This window comes from Pyrus communis, chromosome 3, assembly GCF_963583255.1.
Source record: "Pyrus communis chromosome 3, drPyrComm1.1, whole genome shotgun sequence".
NCBI lineage: Eukaryota > Viridiplantae > Streptophyta > Magnoliopsida > Rosales > Rosaceae > Pyrus > Pyrus communis.
In genome coordinates this window covers 1,117,909-1,134,458 of record NC_084805.1, presented here as the reverse complement: position 1 = coordinate 1,134,458, position 16,550 = coordinate 1,117,909, and the positions used below count along the sequence as shown (strand labels likewise).

Genomic DNA, 16,550 nt, shown 5'->3' with positions numbered 1-16,550 from the left:
ATTACTTAAGCTGTAAAAATTTCAATAATGCAACAAAATGATTAAAAATATGTGTGAATCACTAAATTTTAATTTTATATTACAAATTTTAAAAATAATTATTTTCATAAATTTTTATTATTTTTCAAAAACTTTGCGTGACGAATATCAAAATTTTGTCTCTTAAACCGCATTTACTTATTTTTTATTTTATTTTATATTTTATATTGTTAAATTAAATTAGTTTCTTTATCTTTTTTTTGCACAACGATTCAACATTTGGACATGTAAACCTTATTTATTTTAATTTGTTTATATTTTAAAGACACGGCTCTGCTGTATAAATTGAATTTACACATGGCAGTTTCGGGGCCCTCAAAGTATTGAAAAGCAAATGAACAAAGAAGGGGGAGAAAGCGAGTTCTTTTGCTAGGATGCCAAACACTGCGCATTTGTCCCACATCGACAGTTTCCAGAATGATGAAGCTTTTCATATACCTAGACAACGGAGGATGGGTCACGACCTTACTTGAACAGGATCTGTTCTATAGGATCGTACCTCTGTATCCTTGATTTCTAAGGAGACAGAAACCTCAACCTGGTGGATGAATCATGACCGTGCGATCAGAGCGTGATTAATAGCTTGTGGTACTTCGGTTCCATCACGCGGTAGATGATCGTTCTCAGCCAGTTTCACTGTCTGGGATGGTCGCACGGTTGTCTGACAGGTTAACCCCTCTTTTTTTCACTCCACTTCGGGTTCTCACGTTCTTGTGATTGCTTGTGTGAGTGGATATGTACTTGCACCTGCAACTTTTTTTTCTACATATCATCGACTTCACAATCAGCTTTCGTGGAGTTTTCAGTGATTAAACTTGAGATGAAGTTAAGAAAGTGACTTCCAGAAAAGCATATTGAGATCGCTTCTAGAATTTTTTTATATTTTCAAACAGAGACCCAAAAATATGCAAGTTTTAACAGTTTTTTAGACAGGGGCTGCTATTTTCAAGTGCGTAAATCACTGAAGCTCGGAATGCCAATTACCACTTAATGGACAGTTTTGCTAAAAAGTCCTCATGGAAGTTGGAACTTAACAAACTATTAGAGAAATAAAAGAATGATTGAGTTCTTAATTTTTTTTTTTTTCTTCTACTTTTAGTTTGTTTTAATGTAGTTTGGGGTTAGCAAGGAATTTCAATGCCTCTAAATAATTTAGTTAACGGTTAATCGTGGAAATGCACGTTCGATTGGCTGATCTGAAGTAATCTATAAAGTTGTCCTATTTTCTTCTCCGTAGAAGCTAAATCTTTTAAATTGTGATATATGTTTAATTGTTCATTCTTGTTCCTGAGTTGAGATACATATAAGCTGATGTAGTCGACTGCTGGTAATTCTTGTATATGTACGAGTGGCCGAAACCGCAATTCTTGCAAAGTGACTCAACATCCTTGGTCAAGCTCATGTGGAAAGGACCGGAGCGCAATTTCAGACTGATATCATTCCGAAGCGATGGGCATGTGGGTACCTGGAGCAATAATCCATCAGTGCCTGATTGTAGCCATTGGTGCCTACCGGGCGTACCTGATCTGTGGAACGAAATTCTCTTGAACCTGCTACCCATGAAGTATTACGCTTTTCTGCAGGCTACTAAGATAAGTGTTGGAGTTGATGTTGTAGAATTGTAAGTAATGAGCTGATTAGTAAATAAAAAGCTTTGAATGTTAATTGTGTATGCACTTAGTCTTATAGAATGACAAGTGTGAGGCTCCAATATGTAAGGCTAAAATAGCCATGTGTAGGGATCCTAGAAATTAGCTAAATGTGTGGTTGAGATCAAATGTGATGTGTGTGGAGATCCAGCTATAGCAAAACAGTCATGAAATGCACGTGTATGTGCTCATTTTTTCCATTAAGAGGAAATATATTCATCTCTGCAATTTTTGCGAGTGAGAAGAAGAACATTCATTCCTTTTTTTTTTTGCATCCTTCAATCCTCTCTCTATCTTTATATTGCATAACTCAGATAAATAAAATACATTAACATGGCCTCAGAGCCAGGTTTGATCAACTAAGCCTGGGTGTGAATCTGTGAAGTCACTGAGCTAAATCGAAGCTCACTCAAAGCTCGGTGAAGGTCGCCGGAGTTTCATTATCATCTAAGAAGAGAAATCATCATTCAGGCCAAAGATGTCTGGATCTGGAAGCTCGGAGGTGAGAACCCCAATTTTCTCCGGTGAGAACTATGAGTTCTGGAGAATTAAGATGGTAACGATCTTCAAATCTCTTACAACCCTCGACTAGAAGAAGAAGAAGAAGAAGAAGGAAGCTGAAGGGTTATCTGAAGATGCAGTCGATGAAGAAATGACTGTTGTGTTCATGAAGGATGCGAAGGCTCTAGGAATCATACAAAATGCAATCTTTGACCAGATCTTCCCTCGGATTGCCATCAATAATTCAGCTAAGATGGCATGGGATTTGTTGTATGGAGAATACCACGGAGGTGATCAGGTTAGATCGGTAAAACTTCAAAATCTTAGACGAGAATTTGAATATGCTAGGATGCGAGATGATGAATCTCTATCTGGTTATCTTACAAGGCTGAATGAATTGATTAATCAGAAAACATTTGGTGAATCTCTTTCTAATGAAAGACTTGTGCAAAAGGTTCTAATTAGTCTAAGTAAACCGTATGATCCTATCTGTTTGGTTATAGAAAATACAAAATGTTTGGAGACTGTAGAATTGCAGGAGGTAATCGCAATCTTAAAGGGCCAAGAACAACGATTTGATCTACATATTGTTGATACTACTGCGAAGGCATTTACATCTCTCTCAGTGAGTCCAAAAAGGCAAAATAGAAGTGGAGCACAATCTGGTCCATCTCAATTCCATAAGAATTGGAATTCCAAGGGCAAGAAATGGGATTCAAAACCCAAGTTTCAGCATAAATTTCTTGCTAGTCTTGCACAAAATGCACAGTCAATGGGTCAGACAGTTACAAAACCACGGTGCAGGGTATGCTCTAAATTTCACTTTGGTGAGTGTAGATAAAAGGGGAAGCGTAAATGCTACAACTATGAAAAGTTTGGTCACTAGGCTAGAGAGTGCACTGCAGGCAAACCAGTGCAAAAGGCAAACAGTGCTAATCAAGTAGAGGTGACGGAACTTATTCTATGCCAATAGCACTATCTCTGAATCAATTGTCAATGGTGAATGGTATATTGACAGTGGTTGCAGCAACCACATGACTGGAAATGAGAAGCTACTGGTTGATATAAGGACAAATGTGGTAAGCAAAGTACAAATGCCAACTGGTGAGCTTATGAATGTAGCTGGAATGGGCACTCTAGTAATCGATACTAGCAAGGGCAGAAAATACATCAAGGAAGTAATGTATCTACCTGGATTGAAGGAGAATTTACTAAATGTGGGACGGATGGATGAGCATGGGTATTATTTGTTGTTTGGAGGTAAAATGTGCAGTATTTTTTATGGTTCTTCACTGGAATGCCTTGTAATTAAAGTAGAAATGAAGAAGAATAGATGTTATCCTTTAGCACTATTACCTAATGATCATATAGCCCTGAAAACAAGTTTGTCTCACTCTACTTGGACCTGGCACAAAAGGCTAGGCCATCTGCATCTAAGGGGGTTAAAACAACTCAAAGATAAGGAAATGGTGCATGGACTTCAATACTTAGAAGAAGTTGATGAAGTTTGTGAAGGCTGTCAGCTTGGAAAGCAGCATAAAGAGTGGTTCCCAAAGAGTCAGGCATGGAGAGCAAGCAATCCCCTAGAATTGATTCATATAGACTTATGTGGGCCTATGCAAAATGAGTCTATTGCTGGTAACAAGTATTTTATGCTTCTTGTAGATGACTGCACAAGAATGATGTGGGTTTATTTTCTCAGATACAAGTCAAATGCATTGAATTGTTTTAGAAAATTCAAATCTATAGTAGAGCTACAGAGTGCTTTTAGAGTAAAACGCCTGAGAAGTGACAAAGGGGGTGAATTCACATCTTGTGAGTTTAACAAGTTATGTGAAGATTAAGGTATTCAAAGACAACTCTCTATGGCCTATACTCCACAACATAATGGAGTTGTAGAGAGAAAGAACAGAATTGTAGTTGAAATGGCAAAAGCCATGCTTCATGATAAAAGATTACCTTACTATTTGTGGGCAGAATCTATACACACAGCTGCCTACATACTGAATAGGTATCCTACAAAAGCTCTCGGAGATATAACTCCTTTTGAAGCATTCAGTGGTCGAAAACCAAGGATTGCACGTATTAGAATTTTTGGTTGTTTGTGTTATGTACACATATCAAGTAAGTTGAGATAGAAACTAGATGCAAAGAGTGTTAAGGGCATATTTGTAGGTTATGCAACATGTGAAAAGGGGTACAGAGTATATGATCCTCTTACTAAGAAGCTTAAACTCTCGCGAGATGTTGTGTTTAATGAAGATGCAGCATGGGAGTGGAAGAAGGTCTCTAAGAATTATGTAATTGTGCTCAATCATGATGAGTTATCTAAAATGCCCAAGAGTACTTCACCAGGGGCAACTCCTGAAGGTCATGACTATGCTCGGTCACCAAGCTTGTTATCTTCTCATGAATCAGCAAGTGATGTGAGTAGCAGCATGAGAAAATCTCAAGCCTTTGATCATACTCCATTGAGGTGAAGGAACCTGGATGATGTTCTAGCTCAATGCATTCTCTGCATTATGGAACTTGAAAAGTTTGATGATGCAGCTAAAGATGAATCATGGATGAAGGCTATGAAAGATGAACTATCAATGATTAAAAAGAATGCAACATGAGAGCTAGTAGACAAGCCAACTGATAAACCTATAATTGGGGTTAAGTGGGTGTTCAAGACTAAGCTTAACCTTGATGGATCAGTGTAGAAGAATAAACCAAGGCTGGCAGCCAAAGGATATGCTCAGAAACCAGGTGTTGACTATAATGAGACATTTGCACCTGTGGCTAGACTTGATACAATTCGAACACTAGTTGCCTTGGCAGCACAAAAAAGTTGGAAACTATACCAACTAGATGTCAAGTCTGCTTTTCTGAATGGAGTACTTAAAGATGAGGTTTATGTAGAACAGCCATATGGTTTTGTGATCAAGGGGAGTGAAGACAAAGTGTGCAAGCTTCATAAAGCCTTGTATAGCTTAAACAGGCACCAAGGGCCTGGTATAGTGAAATTGACTCTTATTTTGCTCAATGTGGATTTGAAAAAAGTCAAAGTGAGGCTACTCTATATACCAAAACCAGAAGAGAAGCATAAATTCTGATTGTGTCTCTATATGTAGATGACATTGTGTACACGGGGAATAGTCAACCAATGTTGGAAGAATTCAAGAGAGACATGATGACAAAGTATGAAATGACTGATTTGGGGCTCTTGCATCATTTTCTCGGAATGGGAGTCATCCAAACACACACAAGCATTTTTATTCATCAAAGAAAGTATGATGCATCTTTGTTGAATAAATTTGGCTTAAGTGAGTGTAAATCTGTTGCTACACCTTTGGTTACAACTGAGAAGCTTAGCAAAGATGATGGTAGTGGTCCAGCGAATGAAGAACAATATAGGAAGATTGTGGGAAGTCTATTGTATCTCACAGCCACAAGACCTGATGTGATGTATGCAGCAAGTTTACTTGCAAAGTTCATGCACTGCCCCACCAACAAACACTATGGAACTGCCAAAAAGGTTCTCAGGTATATCAAAGGAACACTTGACTATGGTTTGGAGTATGTGAAGGGAAGAAATGCACTTCTAATTGGTTATTGTGATAGTGACTGGGGTGATTCACTTGATGATAGTAAAAGTACTTCAGGATATGCTTTTTCCTTTGGTAGTGGAGTTTTTTCTTGGGCCTCGGTTAAACAGAATTGTGTTGCACTCTCAACTGCAGAAGCATAATATATCAGTGCATCAGAGGCAACTGCACAAGCCATTTGGCTCAGATTTGTTATGGAAAACTTTGGTGAATTTCAAACTGAGGCTACTCCACTTCAGTGTGACAATACTGCTGCAATTGCCATCACAAAGAATCTTGTGTTTCACCAGAAAAATAAGCATATTGATCGAAGATATCACTTCATCAAGGATGCTCTACAAGAAGGAATCATTGATCTGGTTACTGCCCTACAAATGAGCAACTGGCAGATATCTTCACAAAGTCATTGGCTAAGGATCGGTTTTGCTATCTCAGGGATAAACTTGGAGTGAAATCAGCTCAAAACTTAAAGGAGAGTGTAGAATTGTAAGTAATGAGCTGATTAGTAAATAAGAAGCTTTGACTGTTAATTGTGTATGCACTTAGTCTTATAGAATGACAAGTGCGAGGCTCCAATATGTAAGGCTAAAATAGCCATGTGTAGTGATCCTAGAAATTAGTTAGATGTGTGGCTGAGATCAAATGTGATGTGTGTGTGGATCCAGCTATAGCGAAACGGTCATGAAATGCACATGTGTGTGCTCATTTTTTCCATTAAGAGAAAATATATTCCTCTTTGCAATTTCTACGAGTGAGAAGAAGAACATTCATTCTTTTTTTTTTGCATCCTTCAATCCTCTCTCTATCTTTATATTGCATAACTCAAATAAATAAAATACACTAAGAGAAGTGTATTTTATATTGCTTTTCTGCAGGCTACTAAGATAAGTGTTGGAGTTGATTTATGTGTGACATTTGAAAGACGTTTTTATTTGAACCTTCCCAAAGTTCAAAAAGCCCTTCATGCAAATCGTACAAATTTGCCTTATCCATGGAGTATGTGCAGTCGGTGAGTGAATATAACCTTTCTTATACATCAATAGAATCTGGTGACTTATCTGTATATTTCTTATGACTGATGTTCTTTTTTTTTTTTTTTTTTTTTGTATTGTACAACATTCTTAATTACAGCGATACAGATGGTAGCATTAACATCCTTCCCTTGCTCACAAGGATAGTTCAAAACCGTATACCCGTTTGGGTTTTCAGGTAATCGTTATGCTTATTATGTACAAGGGGCTAAGTTGAATATAACCTACTCTTTAGTGTTGCTACATAACATGATTTTCAACCGAATGCAGTGGGGATCAAGATTACGTTGTACCATTATTGGGCTCTCGGACACTGGTGCGTGAACTAGCACACGACCTAAAGTTCCCGATAACAGTCCCATACGGAGCTTGGTTTCACAAAGGACAGGTGCTTATGCGCTTCCTTCGGTAATCCTGTTCAAGTTTGACAGTTTGTCTCTCTCCAACATTGCTTATGAATGTCTGTACATGTTTTACGAATAGGTGGACGGTTGGGCTACAGAGTACGGGAATCTGTTGACGTTTGCCACAGTAAGGAGGGCTGCTCATATGGTACCCTATGCTCAACCTTCAAGAGCACTGCACCTCTTCAGTGCATTTGTTCGTGTCGGAGACTGCCCAACACAGCGCGTCCTTCCATTGACGAGTAAACAAGTTATAGGAACTGGTACAATGTAGTGGTAGAAGTTGCTAGTTTCAGAAGTTGATTTGTTTTCGGCAAAAGTACGGAAAAAAAAAAGAAAAAAAAGAAAAGAGGGAGGGCGATAAGTTTAGAGAATAATATAAACTGAAAAACTCTGCATTCTTTGTTTCTTGTTCGATAACATTTCATTGATAGCTCTTGTTTTTGATGCAGTCTTTATGGGAAGATTACTTTTGTTTTTGGATCATATAAAATATATATGTTCTAAATGAACTATATGTTCACAGAGACAACCAGATGGTCAAACGACTTCGGAGTTCTATACTTTTTTGCAAAGATGATGTTTAGAAATCTAAAACTTAGACAGTTTGAATCGTTGAAATTTAGTTCTGTGTGGCCGAACAATTGAGAGTAAACGTCGAAGAAAGAATTTGTGAAGTAATAACTAATAAGTCGGTGGTTGGAGTGGATTCGTCAACAACCACCAAGAAAGCTCAGGGCTTGTTTGGTATCCTATTTGAAAATTTTAATCATTTCTCCAAACATTTCTTGAAAACAATTTTCCTTAAGACTCAAAAACTTGATTGGTTTGCGATTTAAAAATTTTAAATCTTACGATTTAAACTAGACAAATAGATCTAAAAAGAGGAGGTTGCAGGAGAGGGAGAAAGAGGAGAGATGAGGAAAGAAAGTAAGAGATGATTGAAGGAAAGAGAAAGAAGAGAGAGGATCGGACGAGATAGAGAGGAAGAGTAGTGAGAGAAAGAACCGAGAAAATAAAGAGAGCGGATTGGAGGAGAGGCGAAAAAGGTATAAAAAAATAGAGGAGAGAGAAAGAAGAAAAGACACAGAGATTTGGAGTGAGAGGGTAGGAGAGAGAGAAAAGAAAGGAGTGAGTTTAAGTTTAAAAACTCTAAAAACTCACTTTTTATGTTTTTAGAGAATAGATTATATTTTTTATTTAGTCTTGAGTTTAGTTTTTGAAAATAATCCTACCTAGGGGTGCAACTTGGGCAAGTTGAGCATGTTGGAAGACCAACTCAATCCTAACCCAACTTTTACAATTCGGGCTCGAGCTCAGGTTCGGGTTGGGTTTCATTGGGGTTCATTTGGGCTCGAGTTTAATTGGGTTAGGGTTTACTTGGGTTGGGTTCGGGTTGCCCAACTTTTTTAAGTTTAATTTTGTAACAATTTAGCTTCCAAGAATTTTTTAAAAAATTAAGCCAAGTAGCATCAAAGCTAGCTAACTTTACATAAATCAATCTACTATAAAGCTTTAGGATTTAGAGACTGCGAATATGGTTTGACTAATTAAAGTCTCTTATTCCCTAAAAGCTTAAGTAATTATAAAGGATAATTTATTAAAAAAATAAAATTAGAAAGAGCGTTGGTTTTTGGACTTGGCTCACTTGGGTGTAGTATTAGCATTAATTGATATGAGTAACAATATGGTTAAATTGGGTTTGGTTAGTCGGGTTGGGGATGGACCGGCAAATGATCAACCCAACTCAACTCAATTAATGAACGGGTTGAAATTGAGTTGGGTTCAGACGGGTTATAACTAAAAAAAAATCCACTTGTTTGGGTTTAAAGTCGGGTTGGATATGGACGGGTTCGGATTGGCCCAACCTAAGATGCACCCCTAGTCCTACCTAACAAGTTTTTAAGGCCTAAAACTTCAAAATTGTTTTGTAGTTTAAAAAGTTGGATTCAAGTGGAATACCATACAAACCCTCAGTTTTCAGAGGAACTTGATGCAAACATACAAGCAATCTACCAACACAAATTAATGCATAAAAACTCTTCCTAAATAATTTTTCTTTTTTATTATTTATGAAAATTATTTTGTAAATTTTGCGTGACGAATCTATATTTTGTCGTGCAAAATCCTTAAATTTGGATGGGCGCCAAAAATGGGATGGGAATTTTTTTTTTTACAATTTTTTTTAAGACTTTGCACGACCAACACTTCCTCATGCAAAACCCTAAAAATGGGACGCCTTTTTTCTAAGACTTCGCGCGACCTATATTTCGTTGTGCAAACTCGTATCCTTCGTCGTGCAAAGTGATAAAGTTTTTAAAACCAAAATAACTCATCCACAATTTTCTCAATGTCTTTCTCTATTCTCTTACCTCTCCTCTCTCTTTCCCTCTCCCCAAATCCAACCTCTCTCTCACACTCACTCCTCTCACTTAATCTCTCTTCTCTATCTCTCACTCTCACTCACTCTCTCGTATGTCTCTCACTATCTCCTCTAACTCTCTCACACTCACTCCTCTCTCTTATTCTCACTCACTCTCAATCTTGCCAAAAGGTATTTTCTCCCCAAATTTTAAATTTTTTTCATTAATATATGTTTTTGGAGTTAATTTTGGGTTTGGTGTGGGGTTTAGGGTCGAGTTTCGGGTGAGGGGGTGGAGTTTGGGGTCGGATTTGGGGTATGCCAATTTTAGGGGAGATTATGCCCCTTTTTTTATATTATTTTGTGTTGTTTTTTGGTTATTTGACCATGTTTATTTTTTCGTAGAGAATTGTCGAGACTTTGACGGCTAAAGTTGAGGATTAGGATGCTATCAGACCATATCCCCCACCACTACTACCACAATAGACGTGTATTAAGATTTTATTATTGTATTTTGTTGATTTATGTGTACATATTAAATATATTATATATTAATTTGATCACTATTTTCATATGTAATTTTATTTGGAATATGTCAATTTAAATGGACATGCAAAAGAGAAATGCTATTCCCACTTAGACCAAGACATAACTTTTCCTCGTTCAAATAACAATTAAGGTGAAGCAGGATCAAGAACAATGAATCTCTTTACGATAAAGAGATCCACTTTGCATGTTCCTTATTACAGAGTAGTTCAAAAGTTGTTTCTTTTTCTCTACCGGTTTCCCGATAAAACTGACATCTTTATGACCACAAAACTTGGAGGAGGAGACCAATCAACAAAGTTCAAAAGCTAAAAGGTTTTCACTTTCCTAATGGCACAAACCCAGATCACCCCCACTTCACTGTCAAAAACTTAACTTCAAAAAACTTCTTTCTACCCTAAAATTCCATAACTTGCAAAAGTCAGTTGAAAAATTGCAAGAAAAATGAACTGGGAATTGGGCAAAGAAACATACCATAGTTCGTTAGTAGCTCAGTGTCCAACATGAAGGTCGAAGCGTCTCAATTTTCAGAGAAATTGACTGCAATGCGAGAGTTTTTGGGGAAATTTAGAGCAAGAATGTGAGGGAATTAAGGTTCGGAAGGGGCCATCTTTCTCTCAGTCAAACTATGAATCCACATTAGAGGTTTTTTCCTGGAAAATACGCAGAGTTGATCGACCGATGCGTAGGGTCGAAGATGTGGGTGATAATGAAGGGTTTGATCCTGTGGTTGCTGACATCAATGGTTACCACATTGGTATTGATGTGAACACGGTTGTGTATGTTGCCTGTGTTGATATTGTTTTAAGAGGAATTGATTTGAAAAGTGGGAAGGAGATTATTGCTTGATTGAGTGCAGAGATGCTGTCAAGATGGTTCGGGTTTTGGTCGGATACTCGTCAACTAGGCCTCCAACGCCTCTTCTTGTTGCTCAGATTGACCTCTCCAACCAGTTCAAGGAGTTCATGCGTGTCGGTTTCTCTGCCTCGAATGGGCAGGGCTTGTTGATATCCTTCTTGGATCCCATTTTTTGTTACTACGGATCTCTTCCAACCGGGATTACTACGGATGAGTTTGAAGAAGGGGACTGGTTTACGTGCTCTTCACCAGAAGATTCAAGTACCAAAAGCAGCCCAGAAAATCGTTCCCATGGAAGAAAACAAAGGTACTGGAGATGGCTCTTGGTTTGGGAGGTTAAGCCGCATTTTCTAGTCCATCATAACTAACTTTGCGTGAATCAAAAACTGTTGGAATAGGAATTTTCCTTAGATTATCTCGTATACTATTCCACGCATCTTGACCTCTCGCATACAAAGAAGACCCCAAGGTTTTAAGAACACTATTGGAAGGCCTCTAGCATAATCTAGGAAATGCTTAGACGGTTCCAAAAAATCTTCCTCAGGTTCCTCTTTTCTAAAGGCGTGCAGGCTAAACAGCTCAAGTGCATCGGCATCATTTAACACCTCGACATTTTGACACAATGTTAGGTCATGCTTGACCAACAGACGTTGATTTCTAGTTGTAATGATAATTCTACTGCCCGTGCCAAACCAATCTTTCTTTCCAACTAGTACTTGTAGCTGGTTTACTTGATCCACATCATCAAGTACAAGAACCTTTTTGTTGCATAAGCATTTCTTCGTGTAATTGATTCCCCATTGTTGGTCTCTAACGTTTCCAATATTTTCTTTCAAGATTGGGCAAAGAAGTAGTTTTTTGAAGACGAACTAGAGTAGGCTCTGTTACAGAAACCTCTCTAACGTTTTCAAGAAAGCAGTGAACTTCAAAATGATGGACGATTTTATCATAAACTAGCTTAGCAAGAGTAGTCTTGCCTACGCCACCCATCCCAGTTATCCCAATCAATCGAACATCATTTGCGTCATGAGCTTAACAGCAAACTTAGTTGCTCGACTGCAGAATTAGTTCCGACTAACTTCTGTGAGGAATCTAATAGCGTGCATGTAGCTTGCACTTTCCTCCACATGCATTTGACGATATCATCAATCAGCTCTCTTTCACACCTGGAAGGAAGAAAAGCATAATAAGTTAACCAAACAGGGGCACCAAAGCAAGAAGAACAACGAAACATTCACATATGCATGCTTACTTAAAATTCTTCAAATGCCAGCCAGAAATCTTGGATACTTCTCTCAAATCTGCTCTCCATTGGGTCACCTTTTTATCTTCAGTACTAATGAACTTTTCTTCATGCTCAGCGAAGGCTTTGGCAAAAGACCCCCTTTGATTTCCTACGTCGGAGGGATCCACGTCATAAAAAATTGGCATGACATCCATGCATTGAACAATTTTTGTGAGTTCGTCCAAGCAACATTTGGAAGAAGCATAGTTTGGTGAGAGAACAACAATTGCTATATGCGATGCACTGATTGCACTTTGGAGCTCTGGAGAAATACTTGTTCCTCTTTCAAGCTCTTGATCGTCAAAGAAAGTTGTAATTCCTTGGCGCTTGGACAATTCATGGTATAAATGGGATACAAAACCCTTGCGGGTGTCTACACCCCGGAAACTCAAAAACACATCATACTTCCATCGAGGAGCTGATTCATTTGAAAGAAAGCATGCAGAGGCTCTTTGGGTGCTCAAAGTCAATGCCATCAGAACAAACAGTTGTTGTAAATCGGGTACTGCAAACAGTAACTGAATGAACAAGTAAAACGATAGAAGATCAACGAGAAGCACAGTTTCACTCTACTCTTGATTTGTTCTTCTTTGAGAGCAGACCTTCCAACCCAACAACCATTTGCAGATATAAAGGTCCCCTGTTATACCAACACCTATATTATCCAAATGTAAACCAATTCTTAGCAAATTAAGTGAGTAAAATTATTGACAAACGGAATTTAATTAGTTATATATGTATGTGTGTGAATAAAACCCCAAAATAGACTATAAACAAAGCAAGGTCCAACTACAGGCATGCCAGTTTAATTAGTTAAACCCCAAAGATTAGAAAACGTAGTTAACAAAAAAAATCAGGCATACGCGCTTTCTTTGTGATAACTATGGATGTAAGTATAAATCTAGCTTTCAAGAACCTCTATCTTTTGAACAATGAGCAATTGAACAGTGCCAATCTTTTGATAATTATAAACTTATGTATACAGATCTTTTTATAACAATGGGCAGTTCAAATAACGTCCAGATTCTTTTTCAATAAAACTATTTAGACACACAATATCAAGATATTTGATGACATATTAGAAGTGAGCTTTACAATTGCATATTGAACTAATCTGCATCATAGAGTTTGTCAATAAATGTGTTAGTTTTGTGTGTCTAAATTTATAGCTTCACTATTTCGATTAATAAATTGCCTGCAAAGTGAGTCTGATAAAATGATATATTATACATGTCACCTAATTAAGTAGCTATATTAAACATTGAGTAAAGAAAAATGTTCAAGCAACCTATTATCTGTGAAAGACTATCCTCTAAATAGCCACAATTGGCAGCACTGATAAGGCAATTCGTACCCCCATGAAAAGAAAAGCAGAACGCATAGAACCCATTGAACTAAAAGTATCTTGTTCCCCTTTTCCTGCATTTCAGAAATTTTTATGCCTTGAAGCTCAGAAATACAAAGCACCCACAGCCAAAAAACAGTTCAAAAGCCAGGAATCGATAACCCATTAAGGAAAAATGATAAAGAAAGCAATTGGGAATAAAAAGTTGTTTCATTTGTAACTGATCAGACCTTATACATTGAGTGTATTAGTACTATATAACTGAAAACACAATCAAAATTCATCAACGTTAAACTTAAACGATCATAACCTCAAACAACCAAAGTCTAGGGAACGAAATCTGATACTCATAGTACACATCTCTATGCGTAAAACATTTAAAAAAATCAAATGCCAGTTATTAGAATGGAAAGTTGAAGTACCTGGGCAAGTTTATCTTTTTATCCGAAGATCATTTCCACTTGCTCTAAATAAAAAGGTCAACAACAATTGTCATCTCCACTTTCCCTGCATTCAAAATATCACCACCAGTGCACTTATATAAGGGAAACAAACATGTGCATCCAATCACCAAAGTTTAAATAAATTTCTCACAAATCCATGCAACTGAGTGACACAATAGGATGTTCGAAATCAAAGCAGTTAAGAGTCAGTGTACGCATAAACAATTGAATGTTACAGATGGAATGCAAAATCACGTGGAATGAAATCATCAAATCCCAAAAGAAAATGCTTCAAAGAATTCTTGCGGAATCAAAATCCAACAACCATTTGATTATTAGTTCAACGCAAATCATTATGAAAACAATATACAATACAAACACATATCCATCCGACTTTTTCTTAATTTTTTGAATTTCTGGCCTATGTCCTTCTTGATTATATTTCTCTATCAATAGAAAAATGAAAAACAAACAAACAGTTAGGGGTTCAGAAATTTAACATATATTACTATAATTCAAAAGGGCTCATATACTTGAGAGAGAATGATGGGACCACCCTGGGATTCAAACAATTTTTCACTTCCGCAGTCTTTTCTGTGAACCCTTGCATTGCTCTCTGCATTTCCAGAAGTTACATTATGAAATTTTACTGAAGAGTAAATAGTTAATACCTCTCAGAAAGCTCCATAAATTCTCCTCAAACAAATTATGCACGATTAGGTAAAAAAAAAAAAAAAGTAAAGAAAATTAACCTTGGAAGGCTCATTGCTTGTTCCGAAGCTGATTCCTGGAACATATTTCAACCATCAGAAAACAACCCTCCAAACCACACAATCAAAAAAATGAAATACATTTTTTCCCCCTCTAAGATCAGGAGAGAAAAAGGCTGATGGAAGAAAATCCTAAAAAATTAGAAAAATAAAAAGCCAAAATTATAAATCTGGAAAGAGTACCCAAAGATTAGATTTTCTGGGATTAAGATTTTCTTCGAATGTACACCAGATTCGGAGTTTTTCGGTGAGAGGACGTTCTCGTTAGTAGTTTCTCAAGAGTTCTGAGGAAAAATAGAGATGAAAAAAATACCCACGAGAAGGAGCGGAGGAGAGGCTGTCGAACGGAGGATGAGGGAGGAGGGAGGAGCCTGTATGGGGAGACGCTGTCGAACGGATGAGGATCTTTCGTGGTTCTGAGAGAGACCAACACGTGTAACAGCAAAAAGGCTGAGAAAGGACTTTGACAATTACCAAACAAAATACAGCATCAACACAAACTTACACAGGTACAGAGAAGTGACAAATGACAAGGCAAGAAGTAGGTAAATCACACTCAAAATTCTCACAGCCAAGTTATAGGATATAGGAAATTCAGAGGTGTAGGATAGGAAATAAATGGGAGATAGGAAATAAATGGGAGGTAGTATAGGAAATAAATGGGAGATATTGGTATGGAGGTGGTGAGGATCAACAATTTAATATCGGTGACAGTATCAGGTGAATTATTTCTTTAACGAAGAAAAGTTAGTATGATTACTTACTTAAATAGGAGTAAGAAAACTAAAATTTTAAGATAATTTATGGTGAACTATTTAACCGTTAAAATATTTGAAATATTTTTTACTCTTGGTTAAAATTCTAAACAATTGATCGTCTTAGCCGATGCTTACTGATGTGTTTAGTGGCTCATTCCGACTTGGCCTTTACTATGACTGAAGTCAATTGATTGGCTGTTAATAGCTCCATGTGAAAGCCACGTGATGACTATGTTAAAGGCAGCAAGGAGCCAATTTTATAAGACATTTGAGGCTTTTCTTTTGGTTCGCATCACCAAAGAGAAAAAGAAAGGCAAGCTATGACTTTCGGTTCCTTAAAAACAAAGGCCGGCAAAAAAAAAAAAAGGAAACTTTAACGAAAGCTCATGCTACTATTCATTTTAACGAAAAATCATATTTTTACATTAAAAAGTTAATCCTGGTAATATTCATTTTACCCTTTATTTTGTCTTTATCGTTAAAACTCAAAGTTTTCAAATCATTTTCATTAGTTTTCCTATAAAAAAAAAAAAAAAAAAGAGCAACATTTTTAAGGCATTGGATGCTTTTCTTTTGGTTCCCATTAGCAAAGAGAAAAATAAAAGGTTTTGGGCAATTACACGTTCAAGATATTGGTGCTACATTTTTTGGCTTTTGGGAGATTATGTATTTTCATCTTCTCTATTTATATTTTGCTTGAGTGAGAACTATTGGGTGTATCTAGGATTTGGGGTTTGAGAGTTAAAATTCTATTTATGATCTCCATTGGTTATTAGTAAAATTTCCTTACCGTCTTTGCACTAGATGTAGACTTATGCCAAATCAATATAAATCTTTTGTCACTTTATATTATTTGTTTTGTCAAATGTTTTCGAATTAATTTATTAGTTTCACATTTGACGCTTTCAAACAACACTTGATACTAAAAGAATGAGCTAAACCATTTCATCAAATTAAACTACAAGTTTA

The 16,550-nt window shown here is 36.9% G+C and overlaps 1 protein-coding gene, 1 non-coding gene and 1 pseudogene across 2 annotated transcripts; 2 read left to right on the top strand and 1 right to left on the bottom strand.

Moving 5' to 3' along the window:
* The first annotated feature begins 498 nt into the window (after positions 1-498).
* On the top strand, positions 499-710 carry LOC137730404 (small nucleolar RNA U3). Its single transcript, XR_011068163.1, has one exon. It is a non-coding gene; the product is annotated as a small nucleolar RNA U3 (small nucleolar RNA).
* Positions 711-2,166: 1,456 nt separating this feature from the next.
* LOC137727554 (uncharacterized) lies at positions 2,167-7,488 on the top strand. Its single transcript, XM_068466399.1, has 11 exons — positions 2,167-2,190; positions 2,281-2,987; positions 3,208-3,449; positions 4,167-4,271; positions 4,365-4,615; positions 4,895-5,186; positions 5,306-5,827; positions 6,169-6,265; positions 6,911-6,988; positions 7,081-7,198; positions 7,294-7,488. Exons 1-11 carry the CDS (start codon positions 2,167-2,169, stop codon positions 7,486-7,488), a joined length of 2,631 nt encoding a protein of 876 aa, XP_068322500.1.
* A 2,856-nt stretch (positions 7,489-10,344) lies between these two features.
* Positions 10,345-15,243, bottom strand: LOC137727861 (disease resistance protein Roq1-like; annotated as a pseudogene).
* Positions 15,244-16,550: the final 1,307 nt, after the last annotated feature.